This window comes from Nymphaea colorata, unplaced genomic scaffold (assembly GCF_008831285.2).
Source record: "Nymphaea colorata isolate Beijing-Zhang1983 unplaced genomic scaffold, ASM883128v2 scaffold0001, whole genome shotgun sequence".
Lineage (NCBI taxonomy): Eukaryota > Viridiplantae > Streptophyta > Magnoliopsida > Nymphaeales > Nymphaeaceae > Nymphaea > Nymphaea colorata.
Genome location: NW_022204507.1, coordinates 2,033,695 through 2,055,399, shown reverse-complemented (window position 1 = coordinate 2,055,399; position 21,705 = coordinate 2,033,695). Strand labels below are relative to the sequence as shown.

General features: G+C 39.2%; 2 protein-coding genes across 6 annotated transcripts in view; one reads left to right on the top strand and one right to left on the bottom strand.

Moving 5' to 3' along the window:
• Window positions 1-399: 399 nt before the first annotated feature.
• LOC116267902 (reticulon-like protein B23) lies at window positions 400-4,171 on the bottom strand. Of its 2 annotated transcripts, none has more exons than XM_031649831.2 (4): window positions 3,736-4,171; window positions 2,491-2,637; window positions 1,423-1,492; window positions 400-935 (listed from the first exon to the last, which is right to left on the bottom strand). In XM_031649831.2, the coding sequence occupies exons 1-4, from the start codon at window positions 3,924-3,926 to the stop codon at window positions 924-926; spliced, it is 420 nt and encodes a 139-aa protein (XP_031505691.1). In that variant the 5' UTR covers window positions 3,927-4,171; the 3' UTR covers window positions 400-923. The 2 variants fall into 2 exon arrangements, with proteins under 2 accessions (XP_031505691.1, XP_031505690.1); XM_031649830.2 differs by having other exon boundaries at window positions 2,496-2,637; window positions 3,736-4,152.
• A 5,555-nt stretch (window positions 4,172-9,726) lies between these two features.
• LOC116267895 (uncharacterized) overlaps window positions 9,727-21,705 on the top strand; it is a 79,137-nt gene continuing 67,158 nt past the window's right edge. For 2 of the 4 annotated variants that reach the window (XM_031649822.2, XM_031649819.2), the window contains exon 1: window positions 10,232-10,520. In XM_031649822.2, the coding sequence (XP_031505682.1) occupies window positions 10,345-10,520 (176 nt within the window). In that variant the 5' untranslated portion in view covers window positions 10,232-10,344. The other 2 variants (XM_031649821.2, XM_031649820.2) reach the window with 2 other exon arrangements.

Genomic DNA, 21,705 nt, shown 5'->3' with positions numbered 1-21,705 from the left:
TAGTCCAAGATATACCAATTTTCCTAAAATACGCAAACACACACACACAATTCCAGATCCAAAACCTAGACACCAACAGTTAAGTTAAATTATGAGTCACATTTTAGAATGCTCATATTTTGTTATATGTTAACAAGAATTTAAGAGGTCCATTTTATATCCCTGCCTAACTGGTCCAAGATATACCAATTTTCCTAGAATACACACACATACACACACACACAGACATATATATATATATATATATAATTGTACAATAGTTGAACTTTTTTCCTACAAATGTCTTCTTTGCATACCGAAAACATTTTCTTTCTAAGGTGGATCCTAACTTTTGAGACATGGAAAATCCCCTGCAAAGAAAGCTCGTCAAGAAATACTAAATAATATCTACAACCTGAATAACACACTGAAGAAGGATATCCAGTTTTGCAATGATTCACGACAACAGAAACCCAGAAGTTCATGTTACAGATTCACTTCGAAGATTTCAAATGGTCACGCCTACTGTCTCATTATCTTTTTAGCACTTGCGAACTCGTTCAAAAATTACACTTGGATCAGACAACAAAAGTGTTGAATGCACCACTCTGCAGTTTCTCGTGTTCAACCTCACAAGACGTTTTCCTCCTATTCTCGTCTGAACTACAGCAGTTGGAGTCTGGAGAAGAAAACATGCCTGGCGTGTAAAAGCAAAGATCGATCCCAGATAGGAAGAAGTCACCAGCCATGTAAAACGAGAGGCCCATGCCAAAGTGAAGTTGCATAAAGAAATCCCGCGGCTTTAAGTATTTACAACAGTGTCGTGCAAACCAGACAATGTTACAAGTTTTCCTGTTCAACAGAAGGAGTCTCTCTTCTGTTCAGAAACTGTAAAGGGCAGGAAGTGACTGGAACCGAACTTGTCATGAAAGAATACACGCACACTATGCATAATCCTGCTCCAACAGACACCAGCACAAAGAATATAGATCAATGAACTTGAAAACACAAACTATGATCTCAGTATCGAGCTACTTTTGTGTTTAAATGCCATAGTCATTCACAAATCATAGCCTTAAAGGCATCTCATAAGACATTCTAAATGCAGATAGAGTAAAAAAGAAAAAGATGGCTACAAGTACACACATTTTCCTTTTTAATACATCTAACCTCCACCTGTTCCGACCATTATTATGCATCTTTTACATGAATAGTGGGGATTCTAACAAAGTTTGCAGAAATTAGCAAGACATTCTATTGCTCATATATAACATGCATTATTATAAAAATATACTGTTAATCCGTAAACAGTTTCCTACAAAAAGAAAAATGCCTTGGGGATGAATAAGTTGAGCGTCCAAGGTCTACATTGATATTTTTAGGCCCTCTCCCAACCAGGTCCTGAATATATCATAGACGAGGAGAAAGACAGATATTACTTACCCGCATAAGCAATTGTTGCGCCAGAGGCCGCTCTACCCAACACGGATGAGAGATAAAGAATAAGAACCACCTACAGAAATTTCTAGGACATTTTTATTCTTGTAACATTGCAGAAACTGTCAAACTGAAATAGGCAGGTAGGATTCTGTGCATCAAAACATATAAATGATGGGATGGGGCCAAAAATCCAGAATACAAGGAGCAAAAACAAACAGAGATGATCCAAGTGAAGGGCGAGATGGTCAGAAAGATCATTCAATGGTGAAGTATCAGCGTGGTTGCAACCATTCTCACAGATATCCAAACAGCGGAGTCTTTCTTGAATAATTTTCGGCAAAGCTGAAATTCTCGGGAAATTTTTGACAAAAATTAGGCAATTTTTTTAGAAAAGAATAATCCTAAAAATTAGGAAAAAGTAAAATAAATTGAAAAACTAAAAAACAGCATAAGAAATAACTTGAGAAAATGATACAAATGTTATTTTAGACTTTTAGTAATAATAGAAATGAAGGCAAATAAACTTAGCTTTTAAACTTTTAAAAAAAACATAAAAAAATGTGACTAAAAACACAAAAAAAGAAACACGAAAAGTCCAAAAAGGGGGAAAAGATGGATTTTTTCATTTTCATTGTTTTAAATATTTTCATCAGGCTTCTTTTTTTAAAAAAAAAGCCGGTTCTATGTGACAATGATTGCAACCGACAACAAAAATTTCACAGATATAAAAGGGAAAAAAGAAACACATATATAAAAAAAATTGTGAGAAATAAGTAAAGCCACACTCACGCTTAAGCCAAGCATGCGAATTGCGAACATAAATGATGAAAATCATTCTAACAGGCTAACACTTCGAAGCATGCAAATAAAAATCATTCTAACCAACTAACACTTAAGCATCAGAAATGAAAAAGCACTTTACCAAAAGCAAGCGTAGTTGATCCATGAACAGAATAATAGAATCATTTCCAACATTTGAAGACAAAAATTGCTAAAAATAAATTTGCACTTTCACTTTGGGACAGCAAACATGCTCAACGAATACATAAAGCAACAGAAATCATATACAACCATGCCTTGAGAAAGAGCCGCTTATCATGCCCGGTTGCAGCAACTCTCAATACAGATTCTGCTGCACCTACGGTGTTAGCCAAGCAAGCAGCCACTCCATTTGCAGTCTCCTGAGATATCTGCCACTCAAGAGGATCAACAGGTACCCTACATAGTTATGGCACGAAGAGTGAATACCATTTTTCTTTCGTTTTCTACTAGGATAAAGAACCACGTATCACACTAATCCTCACGGATAACATCATGAAAAGACATGCACAGGTTATCCCATGTGCTACCGGCAGAAAAGAAATTCGAGAACTAAACTTGTTATAGCAACTATCCACACTACATCCTTCATAGAAACCAAATGACTATACCCATCCATTTCCAATTAGACACCCACATTCCTTGGTGGATGACTAACATCACAAATCAACCCCATTGCCAACATGACAGGCAATCTAGCAGCAACAGTTGAGCAAAACACTGACGTTCAAGGGCCAAATATGGGGAAACAGTGTTCTATTTTCCTTTTTATTTGTTTTGTTTTCTCAAATTTCCAGAAGACCTATTTCCCATATGCGACAAGTAGCATGTAGGTCTACTCAACAACCGATGTGCATTAGATTTCATCATTATCACCTCTCTGAATTCTCAATACTTCTACAAATAATATGAAACGCTGAGTTCTAAAATTTGCCAAACTTCCCCTCGATTCTAGTACAAGAAGCAGCAATAAGATGAATATGTAATTCTATGCTCATAGAACTCCATTCTGGCTAGATTAAGAACCCAATTCCCCAATAAGCACTAACTAAGATCACCGAACCGCAGGAATGAATTCCTAAACTTGGAAAGCACCGAAATTAAGATGCCCTCGAATCACAAAATCCTCACGGACCAACTCAATAAGGGAATACCGTGCATCCAAATATAAACACAATATGAGCACCGTACAATGGACTGTCACTTTAAATCCCCTCCCATTCCCTACCCCATGGAATGCTTAGAAAAAGCACCCAAACGAAATGCCCTTGAATCTCCAACGCCGCAACTGAACCTGACTCAGTAAGTCCAACAAAGAAACAAGTACATAAGAAGTAACTAAACGAAATCGCGATAATTGAATACTGATGACTGATAGAAGATGCCGAAAACAGAAAGCCGGCGGTAGAAGAAAGGTGGACCGGTTTTCAATTCAAAACAGAAATGGATGAAGAGATCGATCTCTTCAATTGTTTGTCTTTTGGTGAATAAGCTTACGAGATTTTCATTTGGCGGAATAGGAGGCCAAGAATGGCGAGCGAGCAGGCGACGACGATAAAGACGTCGGAGACAAGCGAGACGACGCTCGAGTCCCTGAGGGCGCAGTGGTAGTACACGAGTGACCCGCAAAGCAGCAGCACAAGAGGCTTCGCCGCCTCCGCCCTCTGACCGCTGGGGTGGCGATCCATCGGCTAGGCTTTCCTCTCTCGCTCTGCGTGTACAGGGGATCTGACGAGGCGCGTCGCCGTCGGCCGGCAAGTTTCTGCCCTACAGAATATCTGAAAATATAAGGGTGGGAGGGAGTCGGAGCTTCGCCGGATGAGGGCCAACCCACGGTGTTTGGGCGAAGGTCCAGTGGTCGACGAGCCGGCCTTCATAAGCAAGGGTGCTGTTAGGACAAAGGTCAAGTCTGGCAAGGTTTGACGAACCATCGCTCGTTACCTGGCAAGGGCTACCGTCAATCCCTTACCCGACAGTCGACTGTAACGAAACAAATAGCTCAAGTGTTGAGCAGTAGTAATAATTTGTCTCTAGCTTTATAAAATAAGAAGAAAAAGATTCGGCAAGACGGACACCTCCTCAATTAGAAACAAAACCTATTATTATTTGTTGAATTATTTCTAGCCCACCAAGTTCTTTTTTCCACTTAAAATTTATTTTACGAGGAGGCACCTATCATCTCTTCCTTTGGTTCCAGTTGATGCATGAAAGGTGGGAAAATCATAGCTGCCCCGAACTTTTACGTGAAGCATACCCAGAATATATGAAGACTTACATTTCTTGAGATGTAAAAAAAAAAAACTTGGCGAAACCTTTCCTCATTAGCTTGCTTAGGTCATTTATCTTTGTCCTTGACTGATAGCTAGACATCAATTGAGCAGGACTCATCTTGTAAGAAATCTATATAGTGGGCCTATATACGTGTCAATTTTCATATATGACAGGTTATATGTATGGATAGACCTAATTTAATGTAATCTAAAAGTTTGGTTCTGCTATCATCTTCTTTAATACGGATTATTTGTGTATAAACCAAAGAGGATTCATATCTGGTTTATGTGGGCAAAACCATCATTTGGACCCTCTTAAAGTTTATAAATAGGGTTGTGGTCCCTAAGGCACAAGTGGTCAGGTGATATTCGATTGTGTGATCTCCTCTATCTCATCTTAAAGTATTTCGCATCGCACCCTTACAACCATTGGAAGATTCATTGGGCTCTCTCTCACTTGTGCTATGAACATTGGTACGCTTTCGCAAAGTTCATTGATCGACTCTTACGTTTTTGGCTTGTATAACATGTTTGCTTGTTTATGCCTCCAAACGGTATAGAGCCAATCCATTTATGCTTTTTGTTTAATCTGGTTTTCTGTATTTTGGTGTGGCTTCATTTTCAGTTTTTTCTATAGCCTTTGGTGCACACGAGCCAAGTCGAGCCCGAGCTTGGCCAGCTCAAGCTCAATTCGGCTCAAAAAAATTGAGCTCGAGCTCGGCTCTAACTCGAGTCGAGTTCTCGTTTAACTCATTTAACTCGTTTAACTCATTTAACTCGTTTAGTGTTAACTTGTTTAGACATTAACTCGCTTATCGTTAACTATGTCCAAATTTTCTATTGCAACAACCTTCAGCCCTCTTGAATAATATTTGTCTTAGGTGGTGTTTTGAATATTTAAGTTTTTTAGGAACAACTCTTTACAAATAAATGTTCTAGTAGTGGACTAATCTTGTAATTTGTTGTCTTACCCTAATTCTCATTTAGCATGAAAATAAGGCCGACTATTAGAACAACAAAGAGAATTTCTCTCTCTCTCTCTCTCCTCTCCCTTCTTGCTTCCAGCAACATTGTATCAGAGCCATACCCTTCTTGGGACTGACACCTGTTCCTCTTGTCATCGTCATCTTACCCATCTTCTTCCTCTTCTTCTGTTATCGTTGTGGATTTTGTGGGTAAAACTTGTAGATCATGCATATTGGGGCTCGATCTAGGGTTTTCTCAACAAAAAATGAAAACCGTAGATTGATGCCTTGTTGAAGTGGATGTAGTTGCAAATTAGCTAATGGTCCTTGTTGCTGGTCACTTTTGCTAAGCGTGGGAACAGCAAAATCTTCTTCATTGGCGCTGGTCACTTCTGCTAAGCGTGGGAACAACAGAGTCTTCTTCCTTGTCGCTGGTCACTTCTACTAAGTGTGGGAATAAAGTGTTAAAAGTCTTTTTTTATCATGTCTATGGAATATATGATCAGTCTTCAAGTTGTGCGTAGCGTGGATGTTAGGATTGATATGTGTGCAGTTAAACAAGGCATGGAAAAGATACGTACTATGACCTGCTTCTTGTCTGCCATGGACCAGCTCTCTATGTTATAAAGTGGATTTTTTTTTTCAGCAAAAAGCTCCTTATCAACTGTTTATTGTTTCTACTGTTGTGTGCTCTACTTTTGCTCATTGCTGTTGCATATTCTACTTATTGTTGCGTATTATAGTCAGACTGTGTGGTTCAATTGTTTGTCTTACGATGGATCTGGAACAACAGTATACCTAAGAACGAGTCTCATACGGAATACAAAGTTGTTGGGAATTTATTCTTCTATAGTTCGACTGTGAAAGATGGTCACAACTATGAAATTTGGTCGCTATGTTCATGATGTCTGTAGTAGGACATTAGAAAGACCATATCATTGAAGAAAATGAACCAAATGTTAAAACAAGAAAGTATACCACATGGAAAGATGATAATAGTATTGTTATGTCGTGGATTATGAACAGTATGCAGTCTGATATTGCTTCTACTCTTGCTTACTATACAACTGCTAAACACATGTGGACTTTGTTGAGACAAACCTGTTCTCATGACAATAATGTTTCAAAAATTTTACAAGTTGAGGAAGAATTACTCTTGGAATTATCTTAATACTTTGCTTCAGTTAAAACAGCGTATGAATGATTGAAGACCCTTCGACCTCCATGTCAGGCATGTTACAAGATTCATTTTGAGCAAACAATGGTGGCAAAGTTATTGGCTGGTTAGTCCCCTAAATATGAAATAGCTGAAGTTCAGATGCTTACTGGTGCACAAATTCCAGATCTTGCTGAGACAGATAATACACTTAGTAGATTTGTTGTATCTCTCTCTCAGCCCTAGAATGAGTCTCCTGCTGCTTCCTTAGCCGTGTCCAGAGGACATGGACATGCTACAAGGGAAAAAGGCTTAGGTTGTGGTAGGGGGCAGAGGTAGATTTCAGTGTACATACTGTCGCAAATTGGAACATTTAGAAGATAGATGTTGGGACAAACATGGTTGTCCAGCTTCTAGTTCCCATATGGAAGAGGATACCTTAGGTGGCAGAGGGAGATTCACTTCTTAGATTCCTGTAGGTTATGCCTGAGCCGCTACACCACTTGGAGAGACTCCTTCCATGATAGCTCCTGATAGCTTCAAGGTGACTATGAGCAAGGTAGAGTATGATCAGCTTATGACTCAGTAGGGGTGGGCATCAGGCCGGGTTGGCCCAGCCTGGTTATAATAAAATAATATTTTTATAAATTATAAAATATTTTTTAAATTATAAAAAAATTTAAATATAAAATATATTTGTTAGTAATAAATATATTACCCCTGAAGGTCTCTTTCTTGCTCAACATAAGTATATGCTTGATCTACTCGCATCGCATGGTCAATGCTTCTTGATGCCATGGGAACTACTATCCCCTTTCTCCTAGAGTTGCAGTACAAAAAATTGCAAGCTTTTCTGAGACTGGCCGAAAGTAGGCCATCTGTAAAAAGAAGATTTCGTGACGATATCAGAACAGTGACAGTAAAGAAGATTTTTATTGATGGCATGGAAATTTCGCCAAAAAACAACTCATATACTGCGCTGCCATACAAACGTGTTACATTTACTGACGGATCAGCGCATCGTCAGTAAGAATTTCCTGCAATATTGATGGGCGAACAAAACTATCGGTGTTCTAAGTGTCCCCCTTTCTACTTCGTGTTCTCCCTCCATTACTGCCGGTGAAGAAGGTGCCGATCGGCGGTCCACCTTCAGCGACCACCTTCATCGGTGACCCACCTTCACCGGTCACCTTTATCGGCTAGAGCCCTCTCTCGAGCCGTTGTATCTGTTAGTGCCGGTGACGAAGCTGCCCATCAGCAACCCACCTCCTCTTCAATGACGATCTCAAGGTCCAAGTTAGTAAAACAGATGCTAGAGTACCCATGGAATTTGGTTTTGTGATATACTTCCGCAGTTGTGGCTGTCGACCATTTTGATTTTAGGGACAATGTGTAGAGCATGTTATATTTCAATTTCATGTAACATATTTTACTTTTATTTATGTTGGTTTACCCACACGTCCAAACTTCTCCCATTGATGCGTGTAAACCTAAGTCGAAGGATCAATTACCGTACTTCTTTTCATGTATTCAATGTCATGTACAAGTGCCATCCTAATATGGAAGATAGACTACAATTATCAAAAACATTGGTGACTTATTTCAGTTTAAATGGAGAAAGCAATTCATTTATATGCATTAATTGCACATTTCATTTGTTATGTTAATTGCAGGGGTTTTAATTGTATTCCCATTGTTTGGTTTGTACATAATACAATTCTAAAAAAATATGTTGTTTTACTAATGGGCAAAAACCATCAATGAAAAAGGCATTACTAACAGACGCTTCACGCAATAGAAAGAGATGCTTATTGAGAGACCGTCTTGATGTCAATGTAAACTACCTTTAATCAACGAGCTCATTTCGTCAATTAGATGGAAAATGTACTGATGGACATACTCGTCAGTAAATATCAAAGTTTTACCAACGTGACAATTCCATCAGCAAAGGGAACACCTTTATTGATGGAATCAGACTGTCAGTAAAGGTTAAGGTTTTACTGATGCAAGACTCTATTATTGCAAGTTGAAGTACAATGATGTTCTACGAAACCATCAGTTAAAGTTTTAGCAACACCATCTACAATGACGAACTCTGCTTGTCGTCAGTGATAGCTACAATTTTTAATGACACTTTCATCGTATCAGTAAAGCTTCTGTTTTTTGTAGTGTTGCTTTGTCTAGATATGACGGTGACAAATTGATGAATCCAGCAACACATAGGTAGCTCATTGGTGCACTTTAGTATCTCATATGAACACGACCAAATTTGCTTATGCGGTGAACAAAGTGTGCAAATTGATGCAACAACCTTCCACTATTCATTGGGTCACCATCAAGTGAATTCTCCATTGTGTGAAGCACAACATTAGCTGTGGACACTTGTTACACCCATCTACCACTTGTATCCTCATTGCTTACTACGATGTTGACCAGGCAGTAAACCCAGACAAACATAAATCCACTAGTGGGTGTATTGTCTTCCTTGAAGGTTCAGTCGCGTCGTAGTCAGCATGCAAACAACCTATTTTTGCCCGGTTATGTACGGAAGTAGAATATAGAGCTCTTGCTTCAACCACGTTAGAAGTTCTATCAATTACTCATTTTCATTTTCTTCGTAAGCTTCTAGTGCTAATGCTGGTGCTTCTCTGTGACGCTTTAAGTGCCACTTGTATTACCACCAATCCCATACCACACCAACAAACCAAACACATTGAGACCGACAACCACAACCACTTCATCTGTGAACATGTCGCTAACTAGCATGTAACTACTAGACATGTCTCTACCGATTCTCAAATTGCTGATATCATGACTAAAGCTCTATGTCGACCACATTTTGAAGAACTTCGGGTCAAGCACAACACCCTTGCTAGACCGTTGAACTTGAGGGGGGCTATTAGAGAAGAAAGATCAGAAGACAGATCTGGATCTTAATCCAGATCCGTGAGTCAAAGAAAACAATGAGGACTCATGCGGTTTCGGATCAAGATAAGGAAGTTGGAGATAATCTTGTCGCCAACCTTGTAGCGAAATCTAAAAATTATGATTCCAAATTTGAGCTGTGAAAATTATGTAAATCTCCTAGTTGCAAGGAGACATTTTCACATTGTAACGGTGAAACTTTAATAGAAGAACCTCTACCCTAATGCGACATTTGAGAGAGTGAGTGAGAATCTTGAGGCCGTGGACGTGAGTCGAACCACTTAAATACCGTGTGGTATCTTCTTCTTCTCATTCTTGTACCCTTTTTAAGCTCCAAGAAAATAGCTGCCAAGCTTGCACTGCTGTGACAAATTTAGATATTTTCGCTCATGGTTGGAATGTTGGATCCAGCTTGTGTTGTTTTTGTAGAAGTCCGGCTGACTTGGAACCAGGCGAGCTCGAGCGCTCCATTCTGCGGACTGTATTGCTGTTGAATTTTACTCGCCGAACCCCGTTTGTTTACCCGATCCCTAGTGCCGCAAACGGAGAGGCTTAATCTGGATGGGCCGAGCCGAGAAAGCGCGCGAAAGAAGGGAGAGTCGACTCAGAGAGGTGGCGCACCAAAGGAGCATCCCTTATACAGAGGAGGAGAAGTAAGCATCTATACAGCCCGAAACTGTTTCATCAATTTATTGTGTTCACTGTTCGTTTCTTTCCTCCAATATCTGTTGCAATCGGCATCCAAAACGGACCCCAGGCTGCATTTCTTGTGGAGTTATAGCGAGAATCAATGCCGATGCTACTGGCGAATCCTGAACCCATTGAACACTGGGATGGATTATGGCATAGGAGCCCTAGAGACTATTACCTTTGCCTTTTGCTTTGTTCTCCTACGATGGATTGGACGCTTCAATATGTTATATCTTATCTTGCATTTTTGGTTTTTGTCTTGGGAGTCTGGAAGAGGTAATAGTCATCTCTTTTCTTTCTGTCGTTACGATTTTGAGAATTAGGCGTCTTATCTAGCAACTGACGCAACAAAATGTCGCAACAAATGTATCTGTAGAGACCAGCTTGTACACCATTGTTCTCTAGAACGTCATGAAACTACATCCAACTTATAGCGTTTGCAGGTTCTTTTGAATTAGAAAACTAATGCATGCTAGGTGATTATATTTAAAACTAATGCATGCTAGGTGATTATATCAGTTACACGCTCTGTGGTTTTCATGTTGGTCAAGCAACCTTTTGTTCATAAAAGAAAGGAAACACAAGAGAGTATTTAGTTGTTCTGTTTATTTTCTTGAATCTGTTCAGTAGATGCATTTGAGTCTTGCTATCCTTAGAACCACCTTCCCCTAAATACTGTTTCACCTGATGACCATTCACTTAGTGCAGCATTGTTGTTATGTTTTTGACTTTTTTGTCATGCTTCTTCAGTTGCTCTAGTCTGATTTTCTATATAGATTAGCTCTTTTCTCTTCTCTTCCACAAATAATCAAATATTGACCTTGCTGACCTCTTTATTATGAGGATTAGCTGATTTTTTTTTATCCATGTAGCTTGCTTTTTGTTCATAAAACTGTATAAATTTGTCAGTTCCCTGTTTTCTGTTGCACTTTCTAAAATGGTTATCTTAAAAAAAATGCATGGTTGACTTGGACTTGAATTCCCTTCAACATTTGTGTGAACAAGGCAAAGGGAAAAAGGAACCATAAAGGACAGGAGGGTTATCCATGCTATCAAACCATGGATCAGCAACCCACTAGCTTACCAAGTCAGTAGTGAGTCAACTGTTACATAGTGTTATACTTATAATAACTAGTTATATACAGATTCTCTTAAAAAATTAATAAATCCCAGCTCGAGTCACCAAGTTGACCTGCTGAGTCACAAGACGAGAACGCCTTCATCAAGTCCCAAGGTGCTGGGTTTTAAGATTTTACCTTATTGCAGGTATAAGAGCCAGTCAATTGTCCATGACAAATTGCAAGCCAAATTCACATTTTTGCTGCTGTCACTGCTTTTCCCTCCTCTAATCATATGCTTCCAAAGCAGCTGAGCTGAATCTATTTCAGCTGCACCAGCAGTATTTACACTACCAATGGATCTTGCTATGACCACTTGCAACTATCTTTCTTTTATCAGCCATTACATTTGAAAAGCTAAAACTGAAAATTAAGTTGCTGGTAAAGCAAAAAGAAATAAGACAAAAGCAAAATTAATAATAAAGAACATAGATGAAGAAAATACATAAACACATAAATAGATATATACATGTATATGTACAAAGTACTAAATGGTGGCTCCCTTATTTTTGGTGAAAAGTGCACTTGGGAAAAGAAATATGGAAAATGACCCAATAAATGTGCCTATTCCTCTCTCTCTCTCTCTCTATATATATATATATATGTATATATGTGTGTGTATATATATATATATATAAAGAATGTTGAACTTTAACATCAAATCTGAAGAAGAAGAAGAAGAAGAAGAAAGAGATAGTTGAGAGAAGGAAGGGAGGAGAGAACGAGAGAGGTCACGAGAGAGAGAAGGGAGCACATTACTTGTTATGGCTCCTTTACTTCTTATTCAATAAAAAGGAACTAATTAGGGTTATGTTTAACCGTTTACATAAAGAGTCCAATAGTACTTAAAATTCAAAGAACTACCTAATAATAAAGTTCCAAAATACAGAAAACCTCAAACCAATACATTTTCTCAACAAAGAAAACAGCAAGATGTCCTCTTCTTTGTCCGAAAATGGGTTTGATTAGCTTCACCTATGAGAATTTATGAAAGAATTTCAAACAAAACAACTCAAGTCTACTGCAGACTGAAATAGTGCAACTGTGCAGTTCTGAACATGACTGCAGTAGCGTCTGTGCAGTTCTAACCTGACTGCATAGTGCAGTTCTAGTAGAACCGCATACTGCATTCACATATGCTGATAGCCTGATAATAACAATTATTTAGGAAATACTCAACATTATTTTCTGGTATGAAGCTCGGCAGTCGGTATCGACAGTTTGTTTTAAGGCATTTAGCATTTTAAGAGAACTAAAAGCAAACAAACTATAGAAAATACAAGGGAAACACATAGTAAATGCACAAAGCTGCTAAGGACGAACTGTTTTACATACCGGAAAAAATCCATACAAGAAAACAATGCTGCATCAACAGGTAACATCATGAGTGTTGAATATTGGAGGAAGAAGGGGATGAGAGAGAGAGAGAGAGAGAGAGAGAGAGAGGAAACAGTTTCTTCCTTACTCACGTGACCCTAATCTCATATTAAAAGAGATTAGGGTTGGCAATATAATAATTACAGATTCAGTCCACTAAATATAAGAAAATATTTAAAGAACTACTATTCAACTTTCTAATATTGCAGAAACACTCTTTAACACTCCTCCTCAAGCAGGAGCATAGATGTCAATCATGCTCAGCTTGTTATAACCTCTCAGGAAATTGCCTATGGGAAGAGCTTAGTGAACATATCAGCTGCCTGATCTTCAGAGAAGACATGAATAGTGCTAATAATTCATTCTTGAACTAAATCCCGAACATAGTGGCAATCCACTTCAATATGTTTTGTCCTCTCATGAAAGACAGGATTGTTAGCAATATAGGTAGTTGCCTTGTTGTCACAATCAATGTTATCACTGCTGTATCGTATCGTGTATCGGTCGGGCCGACCCATACACCGTATTATAACGTATCGTAAATGTATCGTAACGTATCGTAAAATTATTATTTTTTAATTTGTAAAAAATATTAAAAAATTATAAAAAATAGAAAAAAATCAGAAAAAATCTAACAAATCCCAAAAAAACAAGTAAAAATCAGAAAAACTCAAGAAAAATGTATTTAAAGGAACATTCATCATTCATGTATATGAAGTATGAACTATGAACTTATGAAGTATGCATATGAACAACACATTCCAAAATAAGAAATCAAACATTCAAAAATCAAAATAACATACTAAGCAGCCGAAGAGTATTCAATTACATCACAATTCATAAGTTCAGAAGTCAAAACATATAGACATAGTTATCATATTTCATGATTCAACAAAAAGCCTCGTCAATCGTCATCTGCAATCTGCATCATCATCTTCATTCTTCATCATCATCTTCATTTTCTTCATTAAGTGCTTCTTGATCTATCCCCTTTGTTGCAAATGGAATGTCACCAACATTCCATTGCTCCTCAGCCTCTCCTTCTTCAATAATCTCTGCTGCTTCTTCAACGCTCAAAAAATCAAGATCGTCTTCATCAAGTATTGCAGATGGTTCTTCTTCAACCCAAGAATCTAATATATCAAAATGATCAATGTTGATAGGATCATATTGAGTGTGATGCTTCCTCGTATATGTGGTTTCTAGTTGCCTAACAAGAGAAAAGTTTAACAAATTGTTAGGAATTAAAATATATATTAGAATTTGCTATTTTGTATAACAAATGTTTACCTTTGTCTCAACTTCATATTATAACGAATGTAAACAAGGTCATTCAACCTTTTATGTTCCAGCCTATTCCTCTTCTTACTGTGGATGTGCTGAAATACACTCCAATTTCTTTCACATCCAGTTGCATTACATGTTTGGCTGAGAATTCTAATTGCAAGACAGATGGAAAGTAAAACTGAGAGAATAATATATGAGAAGGTAAAAATGTAGAGTAGAAGCTAAACAACAAAAAGTATAAAGTCTCTTTTTCTAATACCTGGACGCATAGTTGTCCTGCATCAAACTGCTGTGTCTCTCGCCATGGTACCAGAAGCCGTATCATATTTGTTGATCGACATATGGATAGCGTCTTGTTCTTTACTATCACTTACTAATACGTCAATACAATCCAACATGCCATACTCGACCTCTCTGTCCTTCTTAAAAGTGGGAAGATATCTAATAGCAGGATTTAGGTAGTAGGCTGTTGCATGAAGAGGGCGATGAAATTGTCCAGACCACCTTTCATCTATAATCTTCCACATAGGCATGTATAACTTCTTTTTTCCCTTCATATTATCTCTAATGGCCTCCTTGACTTTGTCCATAGACTCATATAAATATCCAATAAAAGGTCTATCTTTACTATCAACTAATCTGAGGACTTTCACTAGAGGTACACAAATCTTCAATAAGTGCACACATGATTTCCAAAAATCAGCATCGAAGATGGTATCCACAACTATCGTAGCCTTTTTTTTTTATAAGCATGTGGATATGCAGCCCAATCATCACTTGAAAACATCTGCCTGAGAGGAGTTCTTTGCTTGACTATACCCTGCACAGTCAAAACATTTGTAGCAAATTGTGTTTGTGCAGGTCGAATCAATTCAGCCCCATTTGTGAATTTCCTCATCAAATTCAAGACATAAGCATGATTATAAATAAACTTCGTGATTTCTTGGCATCTATGAATTGTCAACTTCATATCATCTCTTTCACCAAGATCCTGAAACATAAGATTTACACAGTGAGCAGCACATGGACTCCAATAAAATGTCCTATATCATGCTGCTAACATTTCACCTGCAGCTTTATAATTTGCTGCATTATCATTGATAAATTGTATGACATTTTCAGGCCCAACTTCTTGTATAACTTTATCAAAAATCCCAAACAAAACATCAACAGTCTTAGGAGTATCAAACAAATCAACAGATTTTAAGAACATAGTACCAAGGAGGCAATATACAAGGAAATTTACCAATGTTCTGTTCTTGATGTTTGTCCACCCATATGCCATTACACTGCATCCTGTAGCTTTCCAGCTCAATTTTAGTTCATCACAATATGTCTGACATCTCTAACTACATTGTTGAGAATTTTACCTCGCAATTTATGAAAAGAGGACATTTTATACCCTCGACCTACACTAGCAATCACATCTGCTATAGGCTGAAAATGATAAGAGTTTGCTGCATTGAAGGGAATGGATGCATCATAGAACCACTTTCCTATGGTTTCATCTGCTGCTTCAACAATATCCTTTGATTGCATGGCTATACGAATCTTAGGCTCAGCACCAACAACAATATAATTGGGAAAAAAATTCTTGATCGAACTAGACATATTACTCGACCTCATAGTAGGTACTCTACCACCACTAGTACGACCATGACTCCTGCCACGTCCTTGTGAAACTGAACTTGCACTTGCACCTCTTCTTTTTTTGGTTGCAGTTGCAGAAGAACCACCTCCATGCATGATGTCTTTCCCTTTAGCTGTTCCCAAACTGACACCAACATGTTCTTCTTCAAGCTCAACAACATCTTCACCTTCACTTTCTTCCTCTTCATGTGGGTCCCCATATCCTTCCTCTCTTGCATTTCCTTTTCAATCCTATTTGCTTTCACTGCATTAAGAAGCTCCATACATTGGTGCTTTACATACGCTGGCAATGGGTTCTCTTGGGAGCCATTGCAAGCAGCCACTTCGTTGTGTACCAGCTATATGGTTTTTAAAACGAGAGATCCCTCCTGATATGATTTGCTTACAATAATTGCACTTAACTCTTGACCTATCTTTGGGATTCACCCTTGTACACCACTGCCATGCAGGATCCGACATTATATCTTCACAAAACAAGTAAAAACATACAAATAAATGTAGGAAATAAGAGAAATGAACGATTCAACGACAAAAATAAGTTATTTCTTACCTTCTTGGTGTTAGAAACCAAAAAACCCTCTTTCTCCAAGTTTCCCACCGTCCCGAGACTCCCCACAACAAGAAATAAAGCTTTTTCACCGGCAAATCTTGATGCAAATGGAGAAAATCTCTCCCTCACACGTCTCTTGCAGTGTTTAGAAACAAGAGAAGAGAGAGAGAGGAGCGTACGTTTGAAAAAAAGACACAAAAAAGGGGCCGTCGGGCCTCTTTTTCATTTTACTCCTGTATCACACGATACAGGCAGTACGTGTGCGATACGCATGCGTATCGTGTATAGAACGTGTGTCGTATCGTTTTTGTTGATAAACATTGGTCACAATACATATTCATTGGGAGATTCACTGAAACACCCAACTCTAGAAGTAATGATCTGACCCATGACATTTCAGCCGTAGTTTGAGCCATAGCCCTATATTCCTACTCAACATTAGATCGGGCCACCACATTCTGCTTCTTGCTCCTTCAAGAAATAAGATTACCTCCCACAAAAACACAAAAACCTGTAATAGACTTTCTGTCATCTACAGATCCTGCATAATCAGTATCACTATATGCTTCAATGTCAACACCTTCTTCCTTTTTGAACCATAACCCCTTTCCTCAGACTGATTTTAGGTATCTGACAACCATTAGAGCAGCGTCCCAATGAACTTTCCTGGGTTTTTTCATGAATTGACTTAGTTTATTCACAGTGAAGCTAATGTTAGAGCGAGTTACAGTAAAATATAGCAGATCTCTGTAAGATTTAAAGTCAAAAGGCTCTGAATTATCATCATGTATATGAATGCGAAAGTTCATGGGAAGAGTAGCAGGTTTAGCCCCCAATAAACCTGTTTCTTGCAGAAGATCCAAAGCATATTTTCTCTGAGATACTACAACTCATTTACTACTAGGGGCCACCTCAATACCAAGGAAATAATGGAGTTGTCCAAGGTCTTTTATGACAAAGTGTTTCTGAAGAAATTCCTTTGTCTGAGCTATCTCTTGATCACTTTGCCCAATGAGAACAATATCATCAACGTGAACAATTAATATCACTATACCAGATGTACCTTGCTTGATAAACAATGAGTGATCAAGTTGAGACCGCCGAAAGCCACATTTACATAAGACCTCAGATAGCTTATGAAATCATGCACGAGGACTCTGTTTAAGCCCATAAATAGCCTTCTTTAATTTGCATACCTTGGAACACTCCCCCTGTCGCTCAAAACCAGGTGGTTGCAACATATAGACAGTTTCAGAAAGATCTTCATATAGAAAAGCATTTTTCACGTCCAGCTAAAATAAAGGCCATTGTCGCTAGACAACAAGTGATATAATAAGTCGAATAGAGCCCAATCGATCCATGGGTGAAAAAGTCTCAAAGAAGTCGACACCATAAATCTGTGTATATCCTTTAGCGACAAGACATGCCTTGAACCGTTCAACTGAACCATCAGAATGATACTTGATGGTGAACACCCACTTGGAGCCAACCACATTACGGTGCCTCGGTGGATCCACCAATTCCCAAGTCTCTCGAGAGATAAGAGCATCCATTTCCTCCTGCATGGCATGCCACCACAGTGAATCTAATAGGGCTTGATAGTGAGACGAAGGGATCATGTGTGACTAGGCAGAGCTCGATCAAACTGCACCAAACTTGTACTCAAATGGTCAGTAGAGACAAAATTAGAAATCAGGTGTAGTGTGCACTGTCGCTTTCCCTTACGAATAGCAATAGGGAGATCATCTGCATAGTGTTCATCATTTAAACCTGAATCAGTCTGATCAGTGGAGCTTACCTCCTGAGAAGACGCTGGTAGGGGGTTGGGAGAGGGACCAAGACGACGAGTGTAAACCAATGGAGGATCAAGGAAACGTTCATGTGACATAGGTTTAGATGGCGGGACATAGGTTTAGATGGCTGGAATGACTCAAGGGACACTGGTGTAATAGGAAGAGGAACAAGTATAGGCATCTCAGACGAAGGAGGACTCGAAGGGGAAAAATAAGGACGAGACTCAAAGAATGTAACATCCACACTGATAATCTCTTTCTTGGTCTGGGGATCAAAGCACTTATATCCTTTTTGATTGGCAGAGTATCCAATAAATACACATTTGATGGCTTGGGCAACAAGTTTGTTTTTGTTTGGGCCTAGGATGTGTGCAAAGCAAGTGCATCCAAATACGTGGGAATCTTCTTTCATTTGGGTCTACCGTGAAGTTAGACGGCTCAAACTATGAAATCTGGTCTCGCGTATTTAGGATGTCTGTTAAGGGGCACAGAAAGAAACATGTTATTGAGGAGGAAGAACCCCTAACCAAGACATGAAAATATTCTACATGGGAAGAAGATAACAATATTGTTATGTCATGGATTATGAACAGCGTGCAGACACACATCACTCCTATGATTGCATATTGTACCTCTTCCAAGCATATGTGGGAATTTCTGAAGCAAACGTACTCCCATGATAAGAGTATGAGCAAAGTCTTGCAGGTTGAAGAAGAACTCCTTAAACTCCAACAAGGTGACTCAGATCTGGCCCAATACTTTGCGTCAGTCAAATCAGCCTATGAGAGACTCAAAGCCCTACGTTCCCCGTGTTAATCATGCTACAAAACCCACTTTGAGCAGCACATGGTGGCAAAATTTTTAGCTGGGTTATCTCCTGATTTTGCAACGGCCAAAGCCCAAATGTTGACTGGGGCTGAAATTCCAGACCTGGCTGAGGCGTATAACAGGCTAAGTCGTCCGGCAGTGACTCTCTCTCCATCCTCAACTGATGCACCCTCTTCAGCATTAGCTGTCCCAGGAGGTCGTGGGCAGTCCTTAGCCATCTCAGGAAGCCGAGGACATGCTTTCAATAGAGGGAAAGGAGGTCGTAGTTCAGGAGGTGGACGTGGTAGATTACAATGCATGTTCTGTGGAAGACTTGGTCATCTAGAAGATAGATGCTGAAATAAACATGGTCGCCCAATGATTCGAGGCTTTGAGTCATCACAGATCAAGAGTTCTTCTCATATCCCAAAAGCTTCACATGTTGAAGATGACCATACAGAATCAAATGCAGAAAAGGTCACTGTTGGTATGAGTAAATCAGAGTATGAACAATTTCTGGCACAGAAAACCTCATCTTCCTCCTTAGCGTCTACAGTTGTGGGTGATTTTGCTTTTTCCACCATTATGCAGAACCAAGACCCAGGTATGTCATGGATTATTGATTCTGGAGCCTCCAAACACTTTTGCAGTCAACCAAATTTATTCATTGTGCTTCATCATTTTCCTCAACCTAGATAGGTGAAGCTTGTAGATGGGAGATTATCTCCTATTATCGGTTGGGGTAGTGTGAAAATTTCTGATTGTTTAACCGTGAATAATGTATTGTTTGCTCCTGACTTTCCCACTCATCTTCTCTCTGTTAAAGGGCTGACTCATGATTTGAACTGTAGAGTCAGTTTTGATCCTGGTTCGTGTTGGTTTTAGGACTTGTAGACTGGGAGGATGATTGGTGGAGGCCATGAACGAGGGGGAGTCTATTTCCTGTCTGAGGCCATGGACACAACTGCTACATCAGTTCCATCTAAACCTACGAATCTTCAGTGGCATCTCATACTTGGGCATCCATCGGTGCCAAAACATCGTTGCTTGTTTCCTCAGCTTTCCATGTCAGAGTCACTCCAGCGTGAAGTCTGTCAACTTGGGAAACACACTAGGAGTAGTTTTCCTTCGAGTCTAAGTCCTTCAAGTCATAGTATATTTGATTTACTTCATGTCAATGTGTGGGGGCTTAGCCATACTGCTAGCCAGTCTAAATTTTGGTATTATCTAGTTGTAGTTGATGATTTCTCTCGTGTTAGTTGGGTTTTCCTTTTGAAGGAACGGTCTGCAGTTATATGTATCCTTCAAAATCTTATTATTGAAATAAAAACTCAATTTGGTGTTTCTGTTAAGTCTGTTCACACTGACAATGCTCTTGAATTCAAATCGTCCAATCTTTTACAATTTTACTCAAAACATGAGATTGTTCCTCAATTCACCTGTCCACATACCTCGCCACAGAATGGGGTTGCAGAGAGAAAACATCGACATTTGTTCGAAGTTGCTCGTACTCTCATGATACAGAGCCATGTACCATTTTACTTTTGGGGGGATGCGATCCTAACTGCTTGTTACTTCCTTAATCGCCTACCATCATCATGTATACTTAACAAATTCCAATTCAAATGCTTTGCCCGGATCATCCACTGTTTCAAACTCCACCTCGTGTGTTTGGATACACATGCTTTGTTCATATCCTTGGACCAAAGCGAGATAAACTTGCTGCCAAACCCGAAAATTTGGTTATCCCAAGAACCAACGAGGCTACAAATGCTTTCACCCTCTCACCCAGAAAGAGTATGTCATTGCGGACATCACATTCTTTGAGTCCCGTCCATATTTCCCACAACCATCTACCTCTTGCCCTGAGAGTCTCCCTCAATGTCCTTTGCCAATCCCACCTTTCCCTCTTACGTCCCTTCTGAGTTCATCACCGCCCTGAAATCGTTTTCCGGATCCTCCATTAGTCTACTCTCGCCAACAGGGTCTCTCACATGGCTCTCCTCCATCATCCTCTCCTGAGGTAAGTGTACCTGATTCCTCACCTCCGGTTATCTCTGACTCGCAGGACCTTCCTATTGCCTTGCGGAAGGGTAGACGTCAATGCACCATTCATCCCATTTCACAGTTCGTGACGTCTGAATATGTAAGTGACAAGGTGCAACAATTTATTCATGCTCTATCTACTTATACTACTCCGACATGTCATCAGCAAGCATTACTAGACCCTAATTGGTGCCAGGCTATGGAAGAGGAAATACATACTTTACAAGAACGCCACATGTGGGACCTTGTTGCTCCTCCTTCCGGTTGTGATATTGTTGATCCAAATGGGTATTCACTATCAAATACCATGCAGATGGCACCCTTGAACACTATAAAGCTCGGTTGGTTGCAAAAGGATATACTCGGACCTATGGTATTGATTTCTTTGACACCTTCTCGCCAGTGGCCCGGTTAGGTATCATTCGCCTCTTGATTTCTCTTGCAGTTCACTATGACTGGCAGATGCATCAATTGGATGTCAAAAATGCATTCTTGTATGACGATCTTCAGGAGACCGTTTATATGCAACAACCACTTGGCTTCGAGGTTTAGGGGGAGTGTGGGAAGGTGTGCAAATTGCGGAAGGCTATATACGGATTGAAACAAAGTCCCCATGCGTGGTTTCATAAACTATTTGATATTGTCTCACAGAGTGGATTCCAAAGGTCACCTCTTGATTATTCAGTGTTTGTTAAGAAGGGAGAGTTGGGTATGGTTATCTTGGCAGTATATGTTGATGATATTGTATTGATCGGCAACTATAAACAAGGTATATCTAAGACCAAAGAATTTCTTCAAAAGCACTTTGTCACAAAAGATCTTGAACACTTGAG

What these genes read in the sequence shown, in the direction of transcription:
- LOC116267902 (XM_031649830.2), bottom strand. Translation starts at nt 3,926, where the DNA reads ATGGATCGCCACCCCAGCGGTCAGAGGGCGGAGGCGGCGAAGCCTCTT. An exon ending in ATAAGCGGCTCTTTCTCAAG is followed by an intron (nt 1,493 to 2,495) that starts GCATGGTTGTAT and finishes AAATTTCTGTAG; the next exon opens with GTGGTTCTTATTCTTTATCT. An exon ending in CGCAACAATTGCTTATGCGG is followed by an intron (nt 936 to 1,422) that starts GTAAGTAATATC and finishes CTGTTGGAGCAG; the next exon opens with GATTATGCATAGTGTGCGTG.